Source organism: Lynx rufus, unplaced genomic scaffold (genome assembly GCF_022079265.1).
Source record: "Lynx rufus isolate CCGP_SWC_20201006 ecotype Redwood Valley unplaced genomic scaffold, mLynRuf1.p SCAF_6, whole genome shotgun sequence".
Taxonomy (NCBI): domain Eukaryota; kingdom Metazoa; phylum Chordata; class Mammalia; order Carnivora; family Felidae; genus Lynx; species Lynx rufus.
In genome coordinates, this window is record NW_025814878.1 from 23201611 (window position 1) to 23221698 (window position 20088).

Here is a 20088-nt window from a genome sequence, read left to right on the forward strand (position 1 = left end):
AAAACGTTTGTTCCTTTCCAGGTACACTTGATTACTCACTGTTAAGTAGGCGGAAGTCAATGAATGGGTAGGAGCCGCGGCGTTCAGCAGGAACCCCCGTCTGACCCCTTAGTCGTACATCTCCTAAAAAACAGAAAATCCAAACAAATGTTTGAAAACATTGCCAAGTGTATTCACTTTTCCTCTGTAAATCCTCTTACTCACTTATGTCACTGGAACCAAATGTCAGGAGGAAAATGATTTCCACTTACCTTGCTTAAGAGAGAGCTATGTGAGAGGGGATATTTAATGAATGTTAAGTGTAATGAACTTAGCAGTACTCTAATAACTGAAGAAGCACTCTGCTGTCTTTTAGATTTGCCTGGAAGATGGATCTGTGAAAATTTTAGTAATTTACAAGATTTCCATAGTCTGAGGGCCACAAAGAGGGGGCATCTGAATCTGGGAGAACAAATGATGCTCTGGGATTAAAGCTTTTATTCTTGTTAGAATGTTTAACTGCCCAGTGTTATTTCTCTTGGTTCCAGCACAATTGTTCTCTGACTAGTGTCCACTGCCCCGTTGCCCAGGCTTTATCATTGATCTGCTTTAGAATTTGCTCCATGAAGGCCAGCCCAGCTCCAGGTACTTCAGACACTTGCCACCCTTGTACACGAAATAGTCAGTGGAGCTTGTAGAACTTATTCATTTGCAGGTTTTCTTTAATGTCTGCATTCACGTTCCTTTTTGCTGTGTCTTCTGCCTTCCCGATCAAGGGAGGGAATGAAATAGAATGGAAAGAGCATGTACTTTAAGACGAAATAGACCTAGGACAATCTCGGCTCAGACACTTGCTACCTGTATGATTTTGGGAAATTTATTTCTCTAAACCTCAGTGGTTCACAGTGTCATGGGTTGAAGAATCTAAAATAACACTTGCTGCCCTGCAATAAATGCTGGGTTTACTTCTTTCTAAACTCCTGCAAAGGATCATGCATATTAATTATGTATTTTGCATTTTTCCATAGTGCTTTGTGTATTGTATGGCACTTAGCAGACTCTAAGTGAATGTCTTCTGTTGACAAGAATAAAGACAAAATGTACAAATTAGCTCATAAAATATGGAATTAGAGGAGAGAGAAAAATACATGAGATCTTCTATATTTCTGGAAGAACTGAATCAGGGAAAGTTTCAATTCCACGAGTGATGGGTCCCCTCCCATAAACCACTTTTTCCCAGACATGAGGTGGCAGTGAGGCCTTAGCCTATGAGTAGAGAAAAGGGACAGTCATCTCTCCTCCATTCCTACCCCCTGGAGTTAACCAGGGTCTGAGTGAGATCCCCTTCAGCTGTAACCAGTGCCATTGGCAATGTTTAAACTATCCCTTACAGATGGGCGTTGTGTATGTTTGGGCTTACAAACTGCAAGCTGTGAGCCTCTGGGTTATTCTGTACTTTGAATTTTATATTGGTGCCTTATTTAATGCTTTGTATAATCTGATATTACAGTGCCATATTGATATTAAGGAATGTTACAATTTATGGAATAAAAGGGGAGGAGGAAGAAAGAGATGGAAAAGCATTTTTATAAATATGAATATCATCTGAGATCAAAGAAAGGAATGCTGTTAGCATTTGGCAAGTTCATGGGGGTAGATGGCCAGCAGTTATGGGAAATCCACTAGGGAGAGTTGAAGGGTTTTCTTGTCTTCAGCAGCTTGTCTTGAACACTCCATGTTTACAGCACTCTAAAGAGTTCACAAAGCACTTTCACAAACATCACAGTGTATTTATTTTCTTGTTTATCTCATTGGATGCTCACAATAGCCTTGTGAGGAGAGCCACTATCATTCTACTTACTTTATAGGTGAGAAAATGGAGGCTCAGGAAGAAAGTTCAGGCCTGCTGTTCACCTACCCAGCTCCAGCTCAGGGTGCGGGCGGGCCCTTTAGAGGCACTCAGTAGATATCTATGGACTTTAACTGACTGGCTGAGTTTATGGTGCTTTAACTTATAACTAGCAGGGCTGGTCCTTAAATCTAGGTTATTAAACTTCATAGGCAGAGCTCTCTCCTCAATAACATTGGTTTCTAATCTTAAGGAGTCTGTACATAATGGTTTAAAAAAAAACACAGACCCTCACATGATAGGTGAAATTTAGCAGCCATTGGGAAAATACAGCATGCCAAAATGATGTAATAAATTCAGCAGTGCCTAAATGATTTATATTTTCTAAATGATAATCAGATAGACATATGCTTCAAAACTTATGCATGGATAAGCCTGTATTCATTCGTTCTATGAAGCCGGCTAGGCTTTAGGTTTGTTGACCCGTTGTGTCATCCCTGTGGGCTTCTCTAGGGGGTTTCAGGCTTGCCAGTTGGAAATCACTTGTCTACCAGTACTTTTTTTTCTCAGGATTAGCAAAGCATCCCTCCTGACTGTGTAGTTCAGAGGGTACCATTTTCCCAGAAAACTTCTGTATAATATCAATAGAGGTTTTAAAGCCTCTGTCCAAATTTATTCCTTTTGTCCATCTGACAGTCTAAGGCAGAGGACGCCCATTATCATTCAGGGCTTTAGGTTTAGGGAAACATGGAGGAGATAGCATCACAAGGCAAGCTGGGTAAAGGGTAGGCAATATGTGAGTAATTCAGAGATTCCTGTTACTGACAGGATCAATATTTCACCATCTTGGGTGACTGTGGGCAACTCAATAACCACTTTGAGGTCCAGTTTTCTAATATTTAAATTAATTGGCATAATTACAGCAGCTTTGCCTCCCTCACAGGGTTGTTGTGAGGAAATTATAAAGTGCATGAAAATAGCATGAGGGTTAGAATTTCTTGAAACCTTACACGGTACTAAGCATTTTACATGTATTATTGAATATCATCTACCCAACAACCCAGCGAAGTAGGTGTTATTATTAGACCATTTTACAGATGAGGAAACTGAAACCAGTGGAAATTTGATAATTTGTCCAAGCTCACAGAATTAGTAAGGGTGGAGTTTGTATTCAAATTCGAAATTGGCTCTTAAACCCCATGTTCTTAACCTTTATCCTATATCATCAGGATAAAAAATCATAGAAACAAGCTAAGCATTCACTTTTTTATGGCCCAATGTATGCTTTGATTGCTATTTGCCAATAAACCAAATATATATTCATCATGACTCCTGAAACTTGAGTACGAGGGGAATCCACCCCCTTGATGAGTTCAAGATTCAATCAGATAGATGTTGTTTATTTGAATAGCAGTCCAGCGGAAATGAGCCGAACGAGTAAGACAACCAAATCCTGTTCTGGATCAACAAGGCATCTATTATTTTCAAGTAAGAGATGGAAAGCAATTATTAAAAATATTATTCAGTAGAACCGAAATTACCTAGCAACTAATTTAATCAAGCTCTTGATTAAATAGAATTTTCATGATGTAATGCCATTTTGGGGAAAAAGAAACAGTGAAGAAAGTTGATAGCAAAGACACTTAAATAAACAAACAGAACAAAACAAATCAACAGCAACAACAACAAACTACAAAACCCATACCTGAAAGCTTCCTTTTCAATGCTTCTTCTGTCTATAACTACAATTATAGTTTTGGAAGTGGATTACTCATAAACCTAATGATGGTTTTTAGGGGTAGTAAATAATAGTGTTTAAAAAGGATGAAATCATGTTAAAAGTACGAGTAAGGCAGGAGGGAGGACAATTGTAAGTGGGCTACCAAAGCATTTAAGAAAATTTCAACACGGAAAGGTAAATACAAACAAACCAAACAGTCCACATCCTGAGCATTCAATTTATTTGAGAATAAGGTAATATTCATGTTTTAAGGATATATTTCCAATATAGAAAGTTCTCTCTCATTCTCCCTGCTGTTATTAGCCCCTTCTGATACTAAATTGCTTCAATATGCTCGTGGGAAGAGAGAAATAATTCAGTAACAACCGTCCCTGGAGGAGCAGAGGCCACTGGGCTGATGTCCGAAAAACAGAACAAGTAGCGTCCTGCTGAACTGCTTTTTCTGGCCTCTGGTCTCAGGCAATCATCTATTTACCTAAGGCCTTATATCCAAGCTAAACAATTATTTTGACTATTCATTAGGCCCTTGTTTCACTTAAGTAACTTTTTTTTCTGGCAAGCGAAAGGTGCTGTGGAAGCCGGGTCGGAAGTGTTGACAGCTCAGAGTCGTGTCCTCAGCCTGTCCTTATTGTGTTCCAAAATGAAACAAACAGCAGGGAAATTCTTATTTTGAAAGGGCTGCTTCTCTTTTGCCCCTTCAGGCCGAAAACATAACATGTCGTCCTCGGGTATTTAAGGCTACAAACACAGGCAGAGAGCTGAGCTGAGTGGCTCCAGGAGCCAAGACCCGGAGACAGCCACTCACCCTCCCAGGGGACGTGGTTCCGGGATGGACCTCTTGCCCACTTGGCCTCTCGGGCTGTCTCTGTTTAATAAAAGCTTGCGCTAGGGAGCAGACATTATGTGGCCTCTTATGTAACTGGCAAATATGGCGGAGACTCTGACAGCAATGACAACTTACAGTGGCTGAAACATGGGCCACATGACGAGAACCAGACTCTGGCCCCGGTTGTGGAGTCAAGGTCACTTCAGGGTGGGGAAATGGGGTCGGAAAGGAACAGAGCAGTGGCTACTGTGCTCCTATGGCATCTGAGACAAATGAAGAAGGTGATGATGACAGCTGCAGGAAACACGGAGAGAGATTCATAGCAGGGGTGTCGCTATGAACAAGGAAGATGAGCTGGTGATAGCGTCAGAAAGATGCAACCATGGAGCGGCCCAAATATGGTGGGGAGAAGAAGCTCTCGTGAAAGTTATTGCTTTGAGCTCCTTTAGACACTACTAATTCACGTCACTGCTGTAAACTTGCAAAATGAGGGCAGACAGAACCCAGACCCCCAGATCTCAGACAGGAGCTTTCGCCAGGGTGCACTGCCTCAGCTGGCGGCTTCGAACATTTCAGATGACTACTCTCAATTAGCAAAGTGAATTATTTCTTCTAAGATGTTTATCTAGCCAAACAAAGAGGAGGAAGGTTGTGCAATTTGATCACTCCGTAGATTTATGGGATAGTACAGGCAGCCAGTTTAGATAACTCAGGCAGAGATGATTGTTCTGAGTGCTATGAGCTTGCATGAGATCCAAGATGGCTGATGGACCAAATTTCCCATTTGGGGCTTCAATCTTCTGCTTTACTTTTTTGAGTGAGCCTGGGCCTGTCTAGTTACTAAGGGCTATGTGTTGATCTGGCTGAGTAGGAGGCTTCTTGTCTATTGACCTGTTGCACTAATTGTGTATTTCTGGGCTGTTGCTGAGAGGGCTTTGTGTGGAGGAAAGAGACAAACCAGAGTTAGTTGGCCAAAACCACACTTCTGGCAAAAGAAACAAAATAAAGTTTTCTTTGCATGTGAAAAAAAAAAGTTCTTTCTTTTTTTTTCATTTTAAAAACCTTGGTCTCTATATCAAAATCAAGAGAAAGGAGAAATTTCACCAAGTTAGAGTCCCCAGACAATACTATATATACTACCTTGCAACTTTTGCTTAGACTTATTAAATACTTTATGACAGAGGTGCATTTTGGGACTTGAATGTTACAAAGGTGAATGTATAAATAGCACTGCCTTTATTTTCTAAAGTAAGTGAGGTAGGTTTCAACTCAGACTAGACATTCTTCAGCTCGATGGTTATACAGAGGGAAAATAAGGAAAAAAAAGTTGAGGAAAAAAAAAGTTACAATCACCAGGAACACAGGAGTCTAATAAAAAAAAAAAAAGATATTGAACAAGAAGCAGCAGAAATGCCTAAAGAGAATTCCAAGAAGCTGTAAAAGAACTTAAAAGAACACAAAGAACATGTCCTCTTATAAAGATTAAGAATAAGGGGAATAATCTGCAGAGTCATTTTAGGGAATATGTGATCTGGGTCTGCCTTAAGTAATGAAAACACTGATGTAAACTTGCATATTATTCACTTATTTCTGGGATAATGCTTTTCATTTCCAGAATCTCATCAAAGCAAAGTTTATTGTTTTTAAATAAGTGTTATATAGTTATAAATGTAGGTATCTCTGCTCCTGCTCACACCCCACCCCTTCATAATGCCTGGCACATCGTAGGCACTCAAAAAATAGTAACTATTATTCTTTGTTACTGTTCTTCTGAGATTTCTGCCCCCTCACCTCCCCTCTCCTATGATAGTCATTATCATTTAGGAGGATTTCTAAGTCAGGAACTGTTTTAAGGACTCTACATGTATAAGATGGTTTAGTCCTTATGACAGTCTGCCTGAGGGAGATGTGTGTTTCATCCCCCTTGTACTGAGGAATGCAAAGAGCTTACAAGTGACTGAATTGGGATTAGAAGCCAAGTGGCGTCGGGAACACTTGCTCTCTAACCACTGCTGCACAGGGCCACCAATCCCCATTCTCCACAGCAGCGACCAGTGCAATCACTCATGACATTATTATGGTTTCCTTTGATTTCCCGAGCTCTTTCTCTTCTCTGTGCTGGGTAGTTTAGGGTTAAAAAGGAGAGTACCAAAGCTATGTCCTGGGGAAAGACAAATGTTTATCCTGGTACTTTTTCATGGGAGCATTGCAATCCCACCATGACAAGAATGCTGTGGCCCATGTCATGGGAACCCACGAGGCCCCAGTGGTGCAGGTTAGACCAGAGGGAGTATGGATCCCACCGCAGATGTAGGCATCTTGCAGGTCAGTAGAACTTTTGAGTAAGTGAGTAAGTAAAGGGACCAACTCTAGGTTGGCTCTGAGCGGACCCCAGATCAATTCAGTTCATTTCAACAAATGCTCATTCACAACATTATACAAAGTGTTAGAATGTAGGGGAGGAAAAGGGAAATACAAAGGTCCATAGGATGCCATCTTAGCACTCAGATAATCATCTAGAAGAGAGTCACAGAAATAAGCAAATATGGTATATGCTAGAAGAAGTCTAACCGTTAGTAGCATTGGGATATTTGTGTTTGGATCCCTCTCTCAGAAACATTGTGAGGCTTTATGATTTTATGTGGATAAGTAACTTGAAAATTTCTGGGCCTCAAGTGGTTTCCTAGCAATCTTATAAAATGTTTCAGTTGGTAAAATTGAAAGATAATTATTTAAAGATAAATATTTAATAACATATTTAATTTAAATATTTAAATTAAATATAATTTTTAAATTAAAAAAATTTTAATTTCAGTTTAGTTAACATGTAATTTTATATTAGTTTCAGGTATCAAATATAGTGATTCAACAATTGCCTACATTACTCAGTGCATATCATGATAAGTATATTTAAATTAAGTATAATTTTTACATTGAAAAAATATATAAATATATACACACACACACACACACATATACACACAAAGCAGGAGAGATAGGGAGGAGAGAGAGAGGAAGGGGATAAAGAGGAGAGAGAGGAGGCTACAGAGAAAAGGGACATGAGGAAGAACTGAATACTGGGGCTGAGGGAAAGGAAGGTGTCAAGGATAATTCCTAGATTTCTGCATTGCATAACTGGATGGTTGTGCCAATCACAGAAAAAAGGAAGTTCTTAAAGAGGCATTATTTTATGTTCTTCACTTAATAAATGATATTTAATATATATGATATTTATGATACAGTGTTTTTGGCAGACAATACAATGGTATAGAACCTTGGGAAGAGTCTTGGCCTCATGGAGTTTAGTCTACTGGAAGGGACATCAAAGAACAATTATGTGCATAAATGTAAAGTTGCAACTTTGGATAGTGGAATAAAAGAGACATATATTGTATTAATAAACTTATAATGGACTTCACCTTGCCAGGAAGGTTGTTTTGAGCTTCCCTGAGGAGGTGACATTTAATCTGAGATCTGTTGAATGAACACAAAATCATTTTAGATGAACATATGTCCTGATTTTCCCTGGAAAAATCTTTATTTACACCTGTTGTTTTGCCAGGTATAATTAGTAATAGTGCCCCTTTCACACTCAGAAGTATTCTGATCGAATCACACATTACATGATCACCCTGAGTGCAGCAATCCAGGCAGACAGAAATGCATTTTCAAAGGTCCTATGGCAGGAAGATGGCATATCTGAGGTAACCTAATAAGAGCAAGTGCATCACAGCAAAAAGATCGAAGTGGATTTGGTGGGGTATGGTATAAAATGAGGTTGGGTAAGTGTCAGAACTTTGTAGGATAGACTGAGGAGTCTGACTTTATTCCAAGAGAATTAGGAAGCCATGGATGAGTTTAAGGGAAAGATGATGTTATCAGATTTACATATTGAAAAAAAACAACTTCGGGTACAATATGCAGAATGGATTGGAGGGACAAGAATGGCAAGTTAACAGATCGTTGTAATAGTCCAGGTGAGAAAAGATGGTATCTTAGAATAGAGTGGTAGTACTGGTAGAGAGGTGAATAGATTTTAGAGATATTTAGTAGGTAGAATTGACACATGGTGAGGAATAGTATATGAAGGCTGAGGGAGAGGGAAGTATCGAGGATAATTCCTATAGGCTTGCATAACTGGATGACTGATTGTATTTATCATAGAAAAAGGGAATTCCAGAAGGACCAGATCTGGGGAGAGAAGTTCACGTGCTCAACTTTGGTCACATTGAATGAGTTACTGAGATTTCAAAGCAAAAATGTCAAGTAGGCAGCTAGACACATGAGTCTGACACCCAGAGGGAATGTCTGGAATGGAGATATAAATGTATAAGTCAAATTAAACTATAGGCATGTATGAAGTTGCACAGAAAGTGAAGTGAGAAGTTAATGGGGCTTATCATCCAACCTTGAGCAACTATAACATTTAGTGTCTTGTTAGAGGCAGAGTCTATAAGGGAGAAGGGGAAGCCATGGAGGTAAGAGGAAATCCAGAAGCTTGTTGTGTCATGGAACATTATTCAAGAGGGAGGGAACGGTTTTCAGATAAATTTTGCTTAAAGAGTAAGTGAAATGATGATTGAAAAAAGTCCATTGAATTTAGTTGAGTGATGATGGTGAGAAATAGAAGCCACTACATCATGTGGAGTTGGGAAATTGGGAAGGTTTTTATCAAGGAGCAGATATTTAGGCAGATCTTAAGTGATAAGTAAAATTTGGAAAAGCAGCATGTTATGTTGTTGGTTTGTGATTCATCCAACTATGATCACTGAAATAAAGGGAAGAGATTTTTAGGAAAAATCATGCTGATCTTAAGAACAATAATAGTCACTAAGAATGATATTCATAACAAAGTATAATTTGAAAATTGCACAGAGGACAACATAGTCCAAGTTATGAAAATTCCTGTATAGTTTTGCAAAATACATTGATACCGTGCTAATCACTACCTATGCTTAAATATACTTCAGGAAAAAAGTTTAATGTAAATCACTGCCAAGAAAAGTATTTGTTGGGAAGAAAAGAATGGGTACATCAATTGAGAATAAATATAATTAATAAGATAAAATAATGGCCAAGTCCCAATATTGCTGAATAATTTCTTGTTTTTTTGAACTTTGAATAATTTGAGAGAAGTGTTTTAATGTATTGTTTGTTTTCATGTGCTTCTGAACTTCCTGAATCTGGCCGGGAACAAGGACAAACCTGCCAAAATACTGCAAGAAAAGATGTTGCTGATCACGGGCAGGAAATACTCAAAGTCCCATGAGATAGCCTGCTCTTAAGAGACTTCCACACCAAGTCTGCTGACCTCAGAAGGACCACCAGGCCACCATAATCACTGCTGAAGTCTGCTCAGAGCTAGGAGGTATTTGGAAGTTCTTAATTCACTTCTAATTCAACATGGCACTTAGGATTCTTTTAATCTTCAAATATTGTTCATTTTTTGTTCTTTTTTTTTTTTTCAGAAGGGAAACAGGTGACAAACATGGACTATATAGGAAAACGATTAACTTGATTATATTATATCCATGTTATGGGATATTATTTTGCTATTAAAGCCAGTAACTTTTATTTCTATAGTAATAATTAGCATGTACTGAACATTTAGTATGTGCTAGGAAATGTTTGAAGTACTTTTTATGACTTCACTAATTCTCTGAATAACTCTCCTAGAGAAGTACTGTTATCAATAGCATATCTGAAGGACAGAGAGGTATTAAATTACTTTTCCATGATAACATGGCCCAGTGGGTGTGAAGGCAGATTTGAAACCAGTGAGTGTGAAGACTGGCTCCAAAGCATGTGCTCTTACCTAATATGGTACGATCCCTGTTCAAACACATCTTGATCTGAAGTGAGAGCCATGGTATATAGGAGGGTGGGTATTATATAGTGTTTAAAAGCTGTATTACAGAGTAAAGAAATCAATTTACTATTTACTACTTCTATGACCTTACTAAGTCTTAACCATTCTAGGCTTTATGAAATATTTTGTTCCATTAAGTAAAGATAATAATATCTGCCCTGTATTCTTCATAGAAGGTAGAAATCAATTGAAATAACGTGGATAAAAGCACTCTGTCAATTACTTTGTAATAAACTTTTATTATTAAGAGTATTATTATTGATGTTGCTAAATATTAAATATATATAAAAGACATTATGTAAATTCTATTTTATATTATTATACTTTTATTGTTTAATAGTATTATTGATATTACTATATAAATCTGGGTCAGTGTTAAAGTATATTCAAAGTCAGGAACATTACTCTCTGATATGTAATTGAACATGTGAATTAAGAGTGCTATAGTCAAATGCTCTTGGGAAGCATGGAGTTTTAACAAAATTGAACTTTTACAAAATTGCAGTGTTATAGGCTAAACTGTGCCTGCCTCCCAAGCGTATACTGAAACCCTAATGCTCAGTACCTCAGAATGTGGCTATATTTGGAGATAGGACCTTTAAATTAGGGATTAAGTTAACATAAGGGTGTTAGAGTGGGCCCTAATCTAATCTGATGAGTATAGAAGAAAGACCATGTGAGATGCATCAGGAAGGTGGCCATCTGCAAACCAGTGAGAAGGCCTCAGAAGAAACCAAACATGCTGACACTTCAATCTTGGACTTCTAACTTTCAGAACTGGGAGAAAACAAATTTCTGTTGTTTAAGGCACCCAGTCTATAGTATTTTGTTATGACAGGGTGAAGAGGCTGCTTCTATGGGCAAAGAAAGTCATCAGAATTTAGGGGTTCGGTGTCACCAGCTTTGTCCAGGGCTTTCCATATGTCCCCATTCCAATGACCAAGATTCCATTCCTTCCCAATCAAAGTCCTCACTTTAATAGTAGACACCCTGTGATATTGGGAATCAGCTTATGTTGCAATTCAGCCACTAGCATGATGAGATTCTGGGCTTGTTTTTCAGGAATCTCAGATCCAGAGCTATAGGAAAGAAAAGTCTCTTTCAGAACAGAGGTAGTAGCTTGTAGGTCGTTTATGTAGTGCTTGAACTGGAAATCTGAATCCCTTAACTCGCTTTTTCTTTCTCCATTTTGTCCAGCAACATTAAGAACAACCAGCCAATCTCATTATACTCATTAGTTCAACAAAAATGTTCAAAGGAATCTTATATATGGTTACCCAGAAACTTGTCTCTTATAAGTGTCTGATTAGGAGTATCCAAGGTTGATATTTTTCATATCTCTATTGCCACATCACAACATGGATTTCTAGTGCTTTCTTTATTACTGGGAAGAGATTAATTAGCATCTTTAAATCTAATTAGAGATCCAATTCCAGAAAACCTAGAGTCAACTCACAAAACTCATCCTTAAGATTCTGTTCCTCTAGAACCACCCTTGGTACCAAAATCTGTATTAGTCAGGAGAACCCTGGAAAACCCCCACTAATACGTGCAAGATTTTTCAGATCTTTCAATATATTGATGTCTACTGTGAATATCCAAGAAGGTGAGATCACACAGCATTTCCCAAACACATTTGGACACAAAACATACTTTTCAAGTGTCTTCTAAGATGACTGTTTTGAGGAAAATACTTGGCTATATATTTGCTCTACATGGAGCTTGTGTGTGTGTGTGTGTGTGTGTAATACTGAGCTCAAAATCTTAGCTGGCTTCCCTTATCAAGTACCATTGCCCATTCAATTCTTGTCCTGTATAACTAAACCTACACCTCTGGTTCTAATTTATTTTGGGATCTCTAGACCAGCTGGATAATTATTTATTTCTTTCTCAAAAATATGTCTGAGGAATATTGATCAGCCTTAAAAAAAAGATGAGATCTTGTCATTTGGGACAACAGGGATGGACCTAGAAGGTATTATGCTAAGTGAAATAAACTAGACTGAGAAAATACCATATGATTTCACTCACATGTGGAATCTAGAACACAAAACAAATGAATAAACAAACAAACAAAAAAATCAGAACCAGACCCATAAATACAGAGAACAAACTGATGGTTGCCAGAGGGGAAGGGGGTGGGGGAATGGGCAAAATGGGTGAAGGGGAATGGGGGATAAAGCCTTCCAGTTACAGAGTGAATAAGTTTCAAGAATAAAAGTTACAGCACAGGGAATATAGTCAATGGTATTGTACCAGTGTTGTATGGTGGTAGATGGTAACAACACTTGTGGTGAGCATGGCATAATGTATAGAGATCTTGAATCACTATGTTGTACACCTGAAATTAGTTTAACATTGTGTGTCAACTATACTCAAAATAATTCAATTAAAAAATCTTTTTGAACGTTTTGAACAGGCCCTGTTATAGAGCCGGAGGATATAGCCGTGAGCAAAACAGACAAAACACATCGGCTCTCATGGGGCTCAGATTCTACTGGGAAGAGACAGACAACAGGCAAAATCAACAAATAAATTGCCTATAGAGATGTGATATAGGTGCCGTGGAGCAAAATAAAGCAGGGAAGGGAAGAGAAGAGGGAGTGCTGGGAGGTCTGGGTGGGTGGGTGGGTATGGGCTGCACTTTAAATACAGAAGGGTCTAAGAAGGCTGCTCTGAGGTGACTTGGAGCAAAGACTTGAATGAAACGTGGGAAGAACCAGGAGACCATCTGGGAGGAGCAGTTCAGGTTCAGAGAACAGCAAGCACAAGACGGCAAGGAACATGCTTGGCATGTACTAGAAACAGCCAGGAGGCCAGCATACTGAAGCAGAGGGAGAGATAAGGGCAGAGAAGTGACAAGCCAGGAGAAGCTGGGCTTGGAAGGGAGTGGTAGAGAGGTTAAGGACTCAGAGAGACACGGAGACACAGAGGTTTACTATGAGGGAGACATGATGTAATGTTTTTAAAGGATCGCACTTGCTGCTCTGTTGAGAATAGGCTATTGGGGGAGATTTATATATTAAGCAGATCCCAAAATGAATGTGCTATCTTTTCTTATAACCCGAGTCCTGTCCAGTGTCCTAGTTATGGCAAATCCAGTCAGTCACCAAGGCCTGTCACTGTGTGCGTTCCTTCTCCCTGTCTTCCCTGCCTTATGATTTTATTACTCAGAGGAGGGGGCCGGTGTAGGTGTTCTCTCAGGGCCTAAGTGTGCAGGGCCTCTCTACATGAGGGTGCTAAACCACAGTAAGTATTTTCCTGGCCTCACAGAAAATGGATCACGTCACCTGGCCATGTGGCTACTTCATTCACACAAATTGCCTATCAATTTTATAAACATATAAGATACAAATACATGTATTTTAAGGAGAGAGATATTTTGGAGCATTTTTTTCTGTAAAGTTAGTGGAACTGATCTTTGCAAGATACACACTTGGAAGAAAGACCTTACAGGATATTTACTTGGAGTAAGGACTAGTCAGGAAGCAGATAAAATAGAAAAATCAGAAACATTGGCTACTGTAGAAGCAGTCCCAGAAAGTCCCACTTGTGTGACTGGAACTCAACTAACTCGTGATATCCCTGTATCAACCTCTGCTGATCTGCTCTGGGCATCCTCCTCCTGTGTGGTTACGGGGCCATCATAACTCAACCTGGAGACCAAACTGAAATGGGGGTACTTTATAAACAGAGGCCATTTGATATTTTCTCTTTTAACTGAATAAAATTGAGACAACTTTTGCCTTTTACTCACTTTCCAACATGTTTCTATCCTCCATGCTTCCATGAAGATTACTGACAGTTTAGCAAATATATCTGCAAATAGGTGGGATTATAATTCATTAGACTCTGAAACCTGACATTTTGCCAAATGGCCATCGTTTCTGTTTGTTTGCTTGTTTTTGACTTTCTTGGGCTTCCGTTTCAACCCTCCCCACTGAACCATTTTAAAAACAAAGCTGTTCCTTTTTTTTTTTTAGTTTGAATTAATTCTTTTTGACAAGAAGAAAAAAAAAAAAGACCCTGAGCTTTTACTACTTTCTCTTAGACGTCTGTTCTTAATGTTTTGCCATATCCTAGGCCATGGACTGGTACTGTTTCATTCTTGTTCTTTAAAAAACATTTTTATAAATCCTTGTAAAATCCTCTTTCTTCATGATTTGTGTCACACATTTATGTTTGCCTTTGTTTAGATGAAGCTTTCCCTGCCTTTTATGCATGTCATTAATATCTTTAAAATATTTGGATTCATCAGAGAACTTTCTGTGCACCTTCATTTGGCTTCTCTAGGTAAACCTCTCTATTCTTAACTGAGTATTTTGTGATCTCAGTATAAAATGATTTCTATGTTTCTTATCTACCAACTCCAAAGTTTGAGAGTTTGTCTTAGCCATTATTAGGAAAACAATGTCTGAATTCACTGAATGGATATGGATTATAATAAATTTGTCTTTTAGAGTTTTCCGTCCTTATCAAGTCACAGATCCAATTTTGATGGCAACATACACATCTCACTTTTTGAAATTAAACCCTAACGGTTATCAGAATTCCTTTTTCTGTGAATTGCACTCCACCACTTTCCTCTTTTGATAATTAAACCAAGAAAAGTAGTTCTACATGTCCAAACCTAATTACACAACTTTGATCTATTTGAATTTGAGAACTAGAATCAAAAAACTGATCCAAATATATTGAAATATTTTTTTTGGAGATGACAAAGAAACAAACAAATAAATTCATTCTCGATCAGATTCTATTGATTGAGTACCAATTGTGAGTCTATTATACTCATGTATTATTAAATACGAGATTACTATGACTATGAGCGATATCATATAATGAAAATGACTTTTTATGCTGCCAGGTGATGATACCAGGGGAACAATTTCTTTTAGCACCATTTGTTTAGTTTTTCAAATCTGATATTTTGCTGTTTATGGCTTTACCCTTACAAGTGTAATTGTAACTGATGGATGGATATATACTGCGCAAACGCAGTATATAATTTTTAATACTGAGTACAAACTTGGTGCTCTGTATTGCTTAATATTTCAGCCACTGAAGATTCTACTTTCTGTATTTCTCCAAGACTTCCCTGCTTTTTCAGTTCATAAAACACAGAAAATAACATTTGATTCCTACTGGGTTAAATGTATCTGGTTGTGCAAGCCCAGAGTCTCAGACTAGAATTGACTGGCCACCCTACCGGCTGAGGGGGACCAATGTCTCGGAACATTAGAAACCTGTTCACGACCCCTTGACTGGGAAACTCTGATCTATACAATTAAGACAACACTACCTGGAAAGAAACTTCAAACATAGCTCATCATAAGTTTGATGTATTAGAATACATGTTTCTTGAGGTCAGCATACTTCATTAGGATCATGGAATCAATCTTTAGAATCTTACCACTCATCATCAGGGCAAGTTGGGTAGAGTGGTGTATGGGTCATGGAAACTTAAAGTAGAAGAAGGGGACCATCATTTAGAGTAAATGCTGTTATTTCTCTGGACTGACATGGGAGTGACCAGAAGAGAGATAAGGTCTTGCTCACCTATAGCCTTCTCATCATATGATTCAATAGAACATTTTCTCTTTTTTTTTTTTCCATTATAGTTTCAAACTGGTCAGGATTTTCCCTCTTTATCCCAGGATGCGAGGGGAAAATTAGACTAACATTCTCCTCTGTTTTACAACTATCTAAGAGCAGCTGTTCTCAATCAGATATTCTGATTTAATTGGTCTGGAGTGAGTCTGGGCATAGGATTTTTACAAAGATTCCCAGAGACTTCAATGGGGGGAGACACTGTTGAAAACAGATAAATATTCCATTCTGTAACTGAACGCACATGTGAAAGGAGATACCCCAAAGCACAGTTGTTCAGCAAAGTAGAGATAAGACACGAGGCAAAAGCAAATAGTACAGAAAGCAAATATTTATAATATACCTCATCTTTAGGTATTTCTGAATTGTGTCTTATTGGAATTGGGCACTTCAGTTGGAGGAATATATTATCGCTGCTCTGGTGAGCTAGGAGAGGCTTTGTGGAACAAATAGACTTGTAGAACATCTTGAAAAGATAAAGAAAAAGGTAGTGAAAATGTAGAGTATGAATTCATAGACTGGCAAAAAGAAGGGTCAGAGCAGCAAATGGAGAAACAGATGGCAGAGTGGGTTGCTTGGTGAAAGAAAACTTGGGGTGGGGTTGGAGTGGAGGAATGGGAGACAAAGACTCTTGGCCCTGCAATGAGAAGCTTGGCTGTTGAGCAAAAATTAGAGCACTCTGTGTATGCCCTGGTTCAGACTCAGAAGGGTAATGGGCACATTCGTTCGTGAATTGGGCAGTCAGAGCAGAGGAAGGACTTTGTCAACAACAATCTGTACTCTCAAAGCAAAAGTATAACAAAATAATACAATGGACTATGTCTGAAAAATATTTACTGACAAGATTAAGAGCACATTAAAGTATAGGTATGTTTCAGCTGCTTCTCATGTGCTTTATAACATGGGCCATGGCACCAGCCTGTGGATACCAAGGAAACAGGGGGCCATCAGAGCTGATTGGCCATTGGCCCACTGAGTTTGAGGCCCGAGCCCAGGAACACATCCTGTAGTGGTTGCAGGGCCAAATATATATATATATTATAATATATATTTAAATTATATATAATTTATATATATATTTAAATATTTAAATTAATATAATATATATTTAAAAAATATATATTTTAAATATATATATTTCATATTGTTGAATATATAGACGTTGCAATTCAAGTTCTGGAAAAAAATACAGGTAATGGTACAAAATCTGACTTTATTATATAGCATCTATGAAGCCATCTAATATCCTTATAATCCCTTCAGCTAGAGGCAGATTTTCTCCAAATTCTTAAATGAGGAACTTTAGGTTTGTAGTACACTTTTAGTAATAACTCATCACCAATTTTATTGAGCATTTACTTCTGGGTCTTTTCTAAAATTTTCAGCATAGGTTTTCTTTCCCCCCTCCAAACTTTGATGCTCTACACATGATCAGCCTTTCTCATAGCTGTGTCAAGGGATCCATGCTACCCTGTTAATGGAAGGATGTTATCCTTAATGGCATCACTTGTGGTACAAAAGAACAGTCATTGCTGGGTCATTCAAGGTTAATGTTAATATAGAACTCTTTGAATTAGTTTAAAAGTTTCATTTAGTGTCTTAGACTATCTCAGAGGACCTACACAAATCACTAGCAATCACTGTATATATCACCAAGATAGACATTTTGGAAAGAGAGATGAATCTAGGGGAATTATATGCCTGTGCCTGGGAAGAATATTTGTAGCTCCTACCAAATAGCCAGAAGTGCCTTCTGAGCACTAGAGATAAAAATAAGGAAGAGAGAAAAAGATACACACAAAAAAGTAAATGTTTAGAGTTTATGTCCCCGAGGGTAAGCATTCTGCCTAAATATGACAAATGTATGTCATAAATTTAAAATATTCAATAAATATTTTGTCATTTTGTTTTATCCAAGGGTACTTTTTTCCCATTTGGGACGATGCCCTATATAAAGATGCATAATATGTTCACTTTGGCAAATTCGTTTCCATTCATTTCTTGTTTTTCGGTATTCGGAAAATCTACAACAGTGTCAATACAACATTCTGATTATGTTTTTCAACTTCCCCATTCATTTACTTGGCTTTACACAAAAATAATATTCAAAAGATGGCCCCAAAGAAAATATGCTAGGTACCAGGGTCATCAAGTGAACAATTACATCTTTCTCTGCGAAGGGAGCCGGGGAAATGGACCAAATTGCAGGAGGTAGAGCACATGTTTGTAGTCTTCTCTTTTCTCCATTTTTAATAGCATGGAACCATTTATTTATTGACTGCTTGAAATAAATTCAAATAGAAGAACTCTGTAAATGCTGTAGACTCTGGTAAGACCTACCTGGTGCCAATCTTTTTTGTTATTTATGAGAGGGCCTCAGAGAGTTTGAATGCCTACTTTTTTTTTTTTTTTTTTTTAATCCAAGGGTTTGTGTTGTTGTGAGCTAAAGCCCTTTTGTCTGGGGGAGAAGCTGATAATCATCACATGCTCATAGTCCTCTCCGGCTTGAACTGGGGCCCCATCGAGCCTCGCATTTAAGTGGGCTACAAGCCCATGTTTTCTGAAGACTTTTACCTGCGTCTCACTGTTTCTAGGTGAGCAAGAGTATTTCAGTGCTCCCTCTGTTTTGTTCCCTATGAGTAGCTGGTAAAGAAGTACAGACTGGGGGTGGGGAGACTGAGAAGGAAGACCCCGCTCCTAGGAGAACTTAACTGCTCCTTCCTTTTACTCAGCTTTTCTTTTTCCATATATTTCATTATCTTACATTTTTAAAATACTGGCTTTATTAAGATAACTTACATACCACATAATTCGCCACTTTCAAGTGTGTAATTCAATGATTTTTAGTATATTCACAGATAGGTGCGAACATCACCATAGTCAACATTAGAATATTTTCATCACCTCAGAAAGAAACCCCATGCCTTTTAGATATCACCTTCCTAGGCCCCCATTCTATTCTCCTTGGCCAACAGCCACTGGTTTACTTCCTATCTCTATAGATTTCCCTATTTTGGACATTTTGTATAAATGGAATCATATAATCTGTGGTCTTCTGTTCACCTGGCTTTTAATCTTGTTTTGCCTTATGTTATTTGTGGTTGTGACATCTTGCATTGTGCTTTGAAAACTTTTAATGTGTCCCTGCCCTTTCTCCTCACATAGCTTATGCTCTCCTTGAGTCAGGGACACCCAGTAGGGTATGATAGATACAGCACAACCTCAGTTAGTGTTGGCGAATTTGGAATCAATCTCTCTTGTTTTCTCTCTTAATACCAAGAGAAGTTGTCCATAATATCCCCCTAAAGGTCACTCTGCTTGGCTCCCACGTTATGGAGTAGTCTCTCCTCTCTCCCCTCTGGCATAACATGTTACAACATGTGTAATACGTGTATAGCACATTAGTACACATCTTACTAGTGTACTCAGTCTAGTGCACTTAGACTGGTGCACTTAGTCTTACTATATCCATCTCCATCTGTCTTCTCTCTCTTCTGTCCAATTTTCAGAAATTCTCTATAGCAGTCCACTTGCTTGGTTTGAGAGTAACATTGAACTTCAGGTCTTCCGGGCACCGGTATACCAGCAATGGGATGGATCGCCCCACAGAATTCTCCCTGATTGTCCACTATTCCTTATGTGATTTACAGAAAAGACTTTCTGCCACCAGGACTGACTTTTTGAAATTATGGGAAGTTAAGCCATTTGCTTATTTATTTATTTAAATTTCTGGGACAGTTCTCAGAGCAAAAGACTCACCGGTTTCAGTGGTGGAAGAGAACTCTGCTTGCTACCTATCTATATTGCATTACAATCTCTAAACTCACATATGAGAACAAATTGCTCTCAAGCTGGAAATATGTACATGTATATATTCCTCAAAGTATGGAACTATATCCACAAGAAAGATTCTTTTTTGCTTCCCTTTGCTGTTCAATAGGAAATTTTGCATGCCTCACACGTATTGAAAAGTGGGGACGTGAAGTTACCGCTTTCTGCTTGCTTGTCTAAGTTAATGCTTCAGACCTCAGAAAACTGTTTACGTATAGCCAAAGTGAAAGTTAACTGGGCCTCATTTTTATGGAATTGACTTAAATTCCAAGTCAGAATAAATTTGGCGGGTGGGAGGGAAATGTGTCTTGTTCTTCCTCCTTGATGGTAAACAAACTTAGAAGAAAATGTTTTTTCTCTTTCTGCTTAGAGATGAACAAGCT

General features: G+C 38.3%; 1 protein-coding gene across 1 annotated transcript in view; it reads right to left on the reverse strand.

The window, feature by feature from the left end:
* Nucleotides 1-20088, reverse strand: part of PDE7B (phosphodiesterase 7B) — a 141394-nt gene that overhangs the window by 77586 nt on the left and 43720 nt on the right. Inside the window, exon 2 of the mRNA XM_047102309.1 lies at nt 40-123. Coding sequence (XP_046958265.1) covers nt 40-123 — 84 coding nt within the window. The remainder of the gene's footprint in view (nt 1-39; nt 124-20088) is intronic.